Source organism: Carassius carassius, chromosome 12 (genome assembly GCF_963082965.1).
Source record: "Carassius carassius chromosome 12, fCarCar2.1, whole genome shotgun sequence".
NCBI classification, from domain to species: domain Eukaryota; kingdom Metazoa; phylum Chordata; class Actinopteri; order Cypriniformes; family Cyprinidae; genus Carassius; species Carassius carassius.
Window position 1 is genome coordinate 6,581,842 of NC_081766.1, and position 10,366 is coordinate 6,592,207.

At 36.5% G+C, this 10,366-nt stretch overlaps 1 protein-coding gene across 1 annotated transcript; it reads left to right on the top strand.

Moving 5' to 3' along the window:
• The first annotated feature begins 331 nt into the window (after window positions 1-331).
• On the top strand, window positions 332-7,532 carry LOC132154651 (myelin protein P0-like). Its single transcript, XM_059563299.1, has 6 exons — window positions 332-502; window positions 1,101-1,264; window positions 2,180-2,393; window positions 3,093-3,222; window positions 3,792-3,840; window positions 6,922-7,532. Exons 1-6 carry the CDS (start codon window positions 457-459, stop codon window positions 7,003-7,005), a joined length of 687 nt encoding a protein of 228 aa, XP_059419282.1. The 5' UTR covers window positions 332-456; the 3' UTR covers window positions 7,006-7,532.
• The last annotated feature ends 2,834 nt before the right edge of the window (window positions 7,533-10,366 follow it).

The following is a 10,366-nucleotide window of genomic DNA, read 5'->3' on the forward strand; positions in this document are numbered from 1 at the left end:
CACTGAACTCCAAACATAATCTAACTCACTTAGAGATTGGCTTTATTGCTGCAGTGTTTTTTTCCCTTCAAATTAGATCTTTCCTTGTCAAACAGATGCTGCGATGCTTTTATTAACTGGCTGGAGAGTGAGAGAGAGGATTCATTCTCAGGTTATTGTATCACTTGTCCTTTTTATATCATGTTCGTAGACAGTCTTTTAGAAGGATACAGAGAGAGGGAGCGAGAGAGACTATTGTGTCAGGGACGGGGCTAAAGAGAAGGCAAGAGATAATGAGGTGGTGGAGGCGGGGCTTAACTTTAGGGTGTGGTTGGGTATAAAGTCCAGGACTGAATAGTCTCATATTGATGCCCTCTGGTCTCATTCCCTTCTTCCCTCTATCTCTTCTCCTTTCTCCATCCCTCGCTCTCTCGGAACCCCTCATATACTGACCTACGGGGAGATTGGAGGGAGATCATGCTGTCTGTACTGGCACTGACGTCCGTGGTGCTCTTGAGCATAGGTAAATACGTTTCATCCATCTTGCATTTCATTATTTTGCATCAACAAAGCAACAACCTAACTTTGAAGCTAACCAGAAAATGTGCAGAACTCCTTCTCATTGTCATACAACATCTGTACAGTATGAGAGAATGATTGTACGTTCAGACTCACCTGTGGTTTATGGACCTGTCGCTTACCTGTTCAAAACAGGCCAGGTTTGAGAGATGCAGCTTATAAGAAAGGACTGATCACACAGTCAGAATAGAGAGAATCTTTCCTTCATTTTAACTGATGTTGTTGTTTTTTTTAAGTAGAACATTACATTCTTTTAGTTATCTGCAGGTATTTCATAATTTTTTAATTAGTTTTTTATTTTATTTTGTTTTTGTTTTTAACAAATAAAAAGTAATTTTATTTAATATTTTAAATTTTATATTAAATTAATATTTCTGTAACCATCATTTAAAATAAATCTTTAGTGACAAATTTACTTTTTTTAAGCTTCAAAGACGCTCTTGAGATTTTTTTATATTTTATTCTTTGCATTGCACATCTCTAATATTGCAGTATCTCCATGAAGGCTAATTTTCCTCACTGTGTGTGTCTGTCTGCTCCAGCCTCTCAGATCACCGCTATTGTTGTGTACACAAGCTGGGAGAGACATGCGCTGGTGGGCTCAGATGTCAGACTCTCCTGCTCTTTCTTTTCTTGGCATTGGACTTCTCCAGATGTAACCTTCTCTTGGCAGTACCGTCCAGATGGGGCGAAAGAAGGCATCTCAGTGCGTAGAAACACACATGCAGAAACTAACTATTTAAACACACATCTACACCTTTTCTGCTCTGGAGTTATGCAATAAGTTAAAGCAATAGTTAACCCAAAAATGACATTTTTTTTTATTAACTCAACCTGTTAACTTAACCCATATAGCACACCATAGCATGGAACACATAATAGATATTTGGCAGAATGTCCAGGCTTCTCTTTCTTTACCCAGGCCAGTCCATTTTAACCAGATCAAAAGAAAAAAAATGTTTTGCATCACCTAACTTTATTTGACTGGATGCCATATTGTAGTCTATATTCTAGAATATCTAAAAAGGGAAATTAAAAAGGCAGTGCTTGCTTGAGAGCATCTACTTCAGTTTCACATATTTTTAATAATTATTGTAATTTACAGTTACAGCAAGAAGCCTCATATGTGTGTGTAATGTTATTAATCATAATGTAGTGTGATTGCAATTCCCTAAACCTGTTAAATGTTGTTTGCACTGGTAGTGTAACTCATATATGTATGAAAACATGCCCACCCCTTGGGAATTATATCCATGTGTCTATGTGGTTTGTAGAGGTAATTACCATGCAAAAAGAAACATTAGGTTCTTGTGGGTGTAGTTGTTCTTGCTGTGCAAGTCTTTAAGTTGGCCAACTGGCTGCATTCATTTCTGCATTTGTTCACACAGGAAATTGCAGTAGTTCAAAATCAAATTTTGCTATACAATGGAACAGAGTGAATCGAAGCATGACATCATATGATTTGTAAATTAGTTTATATATTATATATAACATTTTGCACAGTAGTTTTGCTATGAAGATTGCCTGGTTTCTTTTTAATTGGTGCATTTGATATACGGTAATCATATCATATATTTCATGATGAGATATAGGATGATAACAGCTTTCTATCATTATTTAGATTTTCCACTATGGAGGTGGAGCTGCCTATGTGGATAACAAAGGCCCATTCCGAGACCGTCTGGAATTTGTGGGGAACCCCAGTCGCCGTGACGGCTCTATCCTGATCAAGAACCTCGACTTCTCAGACAACGGAACCTTCACCTGTGATGCCAAGAACCCACCTGACATTGTCGGCCACTCCTCCAGTGTTCGACTGCTGGTGTTTGAGAAGGGTAACAGATCACCATTAACATTTTTGTCTTTATCGACTAATAAAAAATTATTTAAAAAAAAACAAAAATGGCTTCTTTTTCAGAGAAACAACTTAAAAAAAGAAAACCATTTGGGTTCTTCCTTTGCTTTCACCTCATGCTGAAGTTATCTAGACTGCTTTTTACCTTTAGGCCCATCTTATACCAGGGTGGCATACAAAATCTAGGAGATCGTATGCAAGAAGATGAAAGTTTGCTGCTAATGGAAGTACAAAATAACAGTAAAGCAGAGACCCCAGTGGTTTCTCGAGTGGTTTAAAAAAAAATTCTGAAAGTACAATTTCAGTGAAAAATAGCCATTGTTGAATCCAAATGCCTCACTCAGAGCCTAATTCATCAAATAAATGCTTCTTTTGCACAGGTTTTATTTTTTATTCTCCTCTGTGTCCCTTTTAAACAGTAAATTTAACTTCTCCGTGCAGTATTAGTGGGATATGCCGGCTTGGTTGGGAGGAAGAAATGAGAACATTTCCAGGTGGACATTGATTGATGTTGTTTGGAGGGATTTTTCAGTAATATAGTCGTTTCTGTAAAAATCCACACCACATAAAACAGGTGCATTAAGGAAAAAACATAATGCAACTAAGAGATCAGTAAAACTGTACAGGAGCTGTTTAATCTCCAGCACTTCTCACTTTATATTCTCTATTTTTCTCTCAGTTCCAGTCCAGGCTGGTGTGATAACAGGGGCCATTATTGGCGTAGTGTTGGGACTGCTGATCCTCGTTGTGGCAATTTACTATCTGATGCGTTTCCTGGTCGCCAGACGAGTGTTCAGCTTGAGCATGAGGTCAGTCTGGGAGCATCTGCTCCCTCAAGCCCGACCCGAACCTCTGCCCGGCCTTGACACACACGCTTCTGTTCAAACGCATACGCTTACCACGACACAGCCCAGATCCCCACCAGTCACACACTCACACAAAAACACACACCTCAAGAGCAAGGCATTGACAGAACCCCCAACCAAACTGGGGATTACTAAATCACCTATTCTTGCATAGCCGGGCTAAAAGCACCACTGCTTTGTTTTCTTTCTATGTGCCTGTCCATTATGGTTTTATTCTTTCAATAAATATTAAGTATTAATGTACAGTAACTCAATATGCTATTCTACTTGTAAATTACAAACTTTGTCAAATCTAGTTAGTATTTCTTCTTTAGTGTGTTTAAAGTGCTTGTCTGATCAACCTTGAACAACTATTCAACATATATTTTTTAAAGTACCCTCACTCTCTTGTGAATAGTTTGAGGGTGTTCTAGATGAGCCTGTGACTTTAGGACAAAAACATAACAAGTTGAGTCCTCCTTCAACCAGGTGGCCACATTGTTCATGCAATTTTTGTATTTTTGTCCCTTTAGTAAACATGGCAAGAAAGGCAAAGGAAAAGAAGGATCACAGCAAAAACAGGCAAGTGCTCACCTGTATCTACCCTAAACATGCACACAAACACACACAAGCACATATTCACAAACACACACGCTTGCTCGTTTCTTTAAAAACCTCCTGTCCTCCAGTGGTCTCCCCCTCTTTTGTCTGTGGTTAGTTTTGACCAAGGTCTTTTTTAAAACAAGTCAAGTCAGTACATTTCCACACATTGAATATTTAAGTTTCTTTGTTTTGAATGTCTCTTATGCTCGCCAATTTATTTGATCAAAAATAGAGTAAAAACTGTAATATTGTTAAATATTATTACAATTGAAAATAACTATTTTCTATTGTTTTAATATATTTTATAATATAATTTATTTCTGTGATGCAAAGCTGAATTTTCAGCATCATTACTCACATGATCATTCAGAAATCATTCTAATATGCTGATTTGGTGCTCAAGAAATATTTCTTATTATTAGCAATGTTGAAAATAGTTGTTCTGCTTAATCTTTTGGAAACTGTGATACATTATTTAAAAGTTTGAAGTAAGTAAGTTTTTTATTATTATTATTAATTAACTAATTTTTATTTAGCAAAGCCACATTACATTGTTAAAAGTAAAGACATTTATAATGTTATAACAGATTATAAGATTATAAGATTCTTTTTAACTTTCCATTTATCAAATAATCCTGAAGGGAAAATATTAAGCACACAAAAGCTGTTTCCAGTGATGATAAGAACCACTATTAATAATTTATGCACCAGAAATAACTGAGCACCAAATCAGCATATTAGAATGATTTCTGAAAGATCATGTGACACTGAAGACTGGAGTAATTTTTGCTGAAAATTCAGCTTTACCATCACTGGAATAAATTACTTTGTAAAGCACTTTGATTTACCATTGTGTATGAAATGTGCTATATAAATAGACTTGCCTTGCCTATATTAGGCTTAAATAAGGCTACCAGATAAAATAATATAATAATACATTGTAGTAATAATAAATATCATAAATTAAACTGTAATATTATTGTTTTTTTAAATAAAATGGTAATTAATAAACATAAAAAATATAATATAATATAATATAATATAATATAATATAATATAATATAATATAATATAATATAATATAATATAATAATTGAAATGTGAGGTTCATGAAAGTCAAAACTCCAATTAAAGCTGCATCTACCTCGGTGTTTGTGCTCCTGTCTGCATGCCAGTTTATGAGGCCTCATTCGCAATGCATGTAAACATACTTGTAATACAGTACATGTCTAGACCAGAGTAGCTGTACCTCATCAATAATAGAAGCAGGGGAGATTTGGGATACAGCAAAACAACAATTTTTGAATCATACAAGCACCAAGTTTGTTATTGCCACATACAGTATACTGCAATTGTATGCAACAAGTCATGTGGAGAGTTATATACATTAGGCTACAGTGTAACGATCCTTTAAAGGTTAAACCAATGCAGAAAATGAAAACTGATTTGTGAGCCAAATTTAAGAATACACTATATCACTCTGGGCTCCTCTCTATGGTCCTGTGTGTGGACTCATCAGTGCCATTGAGCTGGCAGTCAAATGGAGCTCATACATCATTTTCTGTGCTAACATGCCATTCATTTGCATACCAATTTACTTTTCTTTCTCTGTCTCTGTTCTCTGGGTTTCTCCAGCTCTTCTGTGCACTTTCCACTTTCCATTATCCTTCAGTTCCTCCGTATCACTGATTTTTCTCCTCTAGCTGTCTGTCCCCTCCCTTCCTGCTGTCCTCTGTTCTTTCCACAGGTGAACAGTAAAATGCTGTCAGACTGAATCATGTATCTGCTTTAATCATATATTTTATCATGTACAATCAAGCCACTGCATTCCTCGTACTCGTCTCATCTCTTACAGGATCAAACTAGCAGATTTCCAATCTTGTATTGTTTATGTTCTTTCTTTCTTTCTTTCTTTCTCTTTTTTCTGTCATTGGTTTCAGTATACACTCCTCTATTTGTGCTCCTCTGTGTGCGTCTCCTGTCAGCTTCAGTCTTTCTCTTTCACTTCTTTATTTTCTTGGTTCTGTCAGTAAACCCAGTCTACCCAGTATCCAGTGAACTGAATGCAGGTTGATAAAGAGTCTATGGGCTGCAGACTAGAACTAAGATCTCAGGACTTTAAAATCCCATAGTGGAAAGTTGCTGCATAGTTTTACATGAGTATTTAGATTACAAAAGCAGCTAAAAAAAGACAAGTAACAGTAACAGAATCATATTTTTATATTTGACACCACAAAGAATACTTGCAGGAATACTTTGGGGTTAAAAACAAGTTCAAATCTGTGATATTTCAGTTTAACTTGTATTTATGCCAAAACATTCCTTTAAAGGTGAAGTTTTTAATTTCTGCACTACTGGTAGCATCAGATGCAACCGTTAAAACAATGACCGTTTTTCTTTTTTATAAAACCCACCTACCACCCTTTTATGCTTTTGACAAATTGACGTCTTTCTATAAACTCATAATGTAATGTCTCTCTTTTCAAAAAGCCCACTTAATGTAAAACTGGGTTAAAGCAAAGCATTTTATTTGGAAAATGTATTCACTTCACCTTTAATTGAGTATAGTGCCACCCCTATTTCAGGTTTCTGACAGATCTGAAGTGAACCTTCTTTATGAAAAAACAAACAAACAAACAAAAGATAATCAAACATGTTTCAGCATCCCAAGGGGTCAAAGGTCAGCTGTATAAAGATTCTTTTATTTAGGTGCTGTGATGTCACGCTATCACGCCCTAACTGGCCACTTCCTGTTTTGTCCTCCCTTTCCAGATACCGAAAGTTCCCCCAGTGTTCATCTCCTTCTAACCACTCGTTTAGCATTTCACTCTCTTTTTCTTCTTCTTCTCTTCCGTAATGAAACTACCTCCCTTATTCTGGTTCCTCATATCCGTTAAACTCATCTGACTATTCCCACCTAACCCACAAGCCCTTCTTTTTCTTCACCCCTCTCTCTGTTACCTTCTTGCTTTCTTTCTGTTCCTCTCTCTCTGTCTCTCTCTCTCTTTCCTCCTGTAGTGACTCACTCCTTCCCTCTCCACACTCCGTCTCTCTTTCCAGGCTTTGGCTGTGGCGGATCCGGTCAAGCTGAAGGCAGCAGCATCAGAGAAGAAGAAACAGGAGTCTCGCAGGGAGAAGAAATAGGGATTGTGGAGCAGAGAGCTAGAGCTCCTGAGCGGGGCCTCTTCCACCCAGACCCAAGCCCAGGAAGAGGCTGCGGGGATGGGCAGGCAGGGCAGGGTTCTTATGACCATTGAGCTAGAGCTCACTAAACAGGAGAAAGAGGGAGGGCAAACTAAAATGAGTCCCGCCGTGTTCTTTTCTCAACTCACGCGCAAAATCGCTCTCAAGTGAAAGAGACTGGTATGAAAAGAGGGGGTGGTGGAGATTTTTGGAGGCGAGGAGTGAATGATGAATCTTTAAAAACAGGAGGACAGGAGAGGGTTGAAGATTTTCTCACTTTACTTCCAACTAAATAAAATGTTTGGTTCAAAAAGTAAACAAATAAATACTGTGTCCAATCTAGGTGCGGCATGATAAAGCTACAAAATACAAGCAACAAATGCAATCTCAATTAATTTTGTTGCAGCTGTGATTATAATATATATAATAATTAGATATAAATTGTGTCGCTTTGGTTTTGTCTTTATGTTCAGGTTTCTATTAAAAAATTTTCGATTAGAAAAACAAAACAAAATTTTATATATATATATATATATATATATATATATATATATATATATATATAATATAACTTATATAATAAATTATTTATATAATAAATATATAATATTATATAATAATATTATATAATAATAATATTATATAATAAATTATATAACCAGCTTAACAATTTGAGTGAAAATGTGATAAAAAAAATTCATTTTAAAAATGAATATGAATTAAAAAATCTGTCTGTATTTGATTTGTGCCTCTTTTGCTTTAATAACAGCAGCATTCAAGCTGCTTGAACTACTTGATGATCGTGTTTTCCGGCATGAGTTGAGATATTCCAAACAGCATCTTGAGCTTAAGTGGAAGCAAGTACATTTTACTATACAAAGGAATTCACGTGTACAATGTTTTTTTTTAATTAAACTAAAAAAAGTGCAGCATTTTAAGTACTTATTTAAAGTCCTAAATCCTAAAACCTTTTGGGATTTCTCCAGGTTTAAATGAGAGCAAATCCCATATTTTCAGAGTGGACTTTTGAACCCCATTCTAGTCGTATATTGTACATCTGTTCTGTGAAAATGCGCTCAGTTTTTGTTTTCAGGGAGGTCTGACAAATTCCTTGTCGCCTGAATGTTGTCGTGTTGCACCTGGTTAGGACACAGTCTTTTTAATAAAAAAAAAAAAATTGTACATTCACAACAAAACCCAGAGCTGAGGCTCGTCCATTACACACACACTGACAGTTTGTGAGAGCTGTAATCATGGTAGAAGGGTGAAGATTTCCTCTTTTTAAGTGACAGATAGCTCTGCCATCTCTCTCTCTCTCTCTGTCTTTCTCTATCTGCACCCACATGCAATCGTATACAAGAACACAATCTGAGCTGCACACTTTTTCACACTTTGTACTTTTGTTAAAAAATGATTTCGGAAACTTTATATTAACTCTTTTTTTCTCATTTCCTCCCTCTCTTTCTATTTTTCTCTGTGTTACTGCCTGTCGCTCTGTTTTTGTCTGTCTTTGGTCTTCCTATTCTCTTATCTCTCTTCCTTATGGCATTTCTGAAACCTTTTTGTATTTTTTTTTCTACTTTTACATTTATACTTTCACCATTCTTGTCATCTGATATACTGGTGCTATTACATCACTTCCTGTAGGCTGGCCCCCTAAAGTAGCCTTCCCCCCATCCTTCTTTTACTGAGAGCTAAGATTTTTTAGACATGGAATCACACACACACACACACACATTTCATCACAGTTAAAATGTCATTACAGTTACATAAAATTAGTTTATATTTCATCCAACACACATTAACATGGCATCATCTTATGTGTCCCATTAAGCAATTTTAAGTGCTATCCCAATAGGTTTGTGACAGAAATTCAAATCTGACTTAGAGTTGTAAAGTGTTTTTGCTCTGACTGCAGTGACTGAAATACCCAAAATGATGTCGATACTGTTGGCAGAGACACTCAAACACAAGCTGTGAGAGTTACTTGATACTCTAAGTCAAATTCTCACGTCTGTCCACATAAGCTGTTGTCTGACAAACAGCTGGTTATTTTAACACTCACTTGTAACTGGAGAACTATCTGTCTCTCTTCTGTCCAGTATTTAAACGACTGTCCAATGAGAGCCGGCTCCTATAGTTGCACTTTTTCCCCGACCATCTCCACACATATCATTAGTTAGGCCCATTGCTCCATCCCGAGTTTAACTTCAGATCTCTCTAATCCTCCTCTAACTATCATGAATGCTCATCCACCACCACCTCTTCTCATTCCCTGTATGTGCTGGTAAGAAAACCCCAGTGCTCTCTCCTGCCCCCTGCTGCCCACAGAAAAAAACATTTTAATTTGGCCGTACTGTCGCAAAGACGTCAATGCAAAAACTGTAAGTTCATTAAGCTAGCTCTCTGCTGACTACAATAGATGCGTGTTTTTCACGCCTTTGCATGTGTATTTTTTTAGTCTGATGATGTATCTGTAACCTGTCAACATGTTTGGGGAACAAACAACATAAAAACAACACTGTAGCCACGTTCGTCACGCCATCGTTAGTAATGACGATGGGACTATTTGTGTGTCAGATGCAGAAATGTAATAGAGTTGAATGATGTTTAATAATATTTCTGCACTTTCATTTGACTGACATGGCAGAATTCATGTGGTTGTTTCTTCATAAGAGTGTTTACCATCAGGGTGTTGGTGTGCTAAGGCTACGGGAAGTGATGCAATGAGGGCAGAAAAGATTTCGGAAGTTTTTGAGAGAGAAATAAACTTCATTTTCAGGTGAAAAGTCAAGCCAAAGTACAATAAACATCTCAGGCTCACAGGATATGTTTTTCTGCTCAAGTTTTCATGTCTATGCATGTCGTCCCCACACCAGAGAGGAGCTCTCATTGGGAATGCCAGGACAAGCTATATAATCGTGAGTGCTTGTGGGAAATATGTTTGTTAGCCTACCGACATGAGGCTTTTTATGCATCTCAGAATAAATGTCGAGCTGCCACATGGTACCTGCCATTAAACTGTTTAAATATTGGGCAATTCCCATGTTATATGTATTGTACACCCGTATTGGTACAGGTTTAGGTAACCGTTCTCTCTTCAAACTCTATTAAAAAGTCTAATTATTTTTTACTTTTATTTTATCTTTAACCTAGCTAACTTTGGTTTTCTGTAAAATGTCTTGTAAAAAGAAAAATCTCAAGTTTAAATAATTTCAGAAAAATCTCAATAAAAAAAATCTGATCCCTTGTGTTTTTTTGTGCACTAAAAGAATGACCTGAATAACTATCAGTGATGCAGATGAATGAATAACCATGTGAA

Bases quoted from the DNA above. Each gene is read 5' to 3' on its own strand.
- LOC132154651 (XM_059563299.1), top strand. From the start codon at position 457: ATGCTGTCTGTACTGGCACTGACGTCCGTGGTGCTCTTGAGCATAG. The intron at 1,265-2,179 runs GTGCGTAGAAAC...ATCATTATTTAG, and splicing joins GGGCGAAAGAAGGCATCTCA to ATTTTCCACTATGGAGGTGG. The intron at 3,223-3,791 runs GTCAGTCTGGGA...TTGTCCCTTTAG, and splicing joins GTGTTCAGCTTGAGCATGAG to TAAACATGGCAAGAAAGGCA.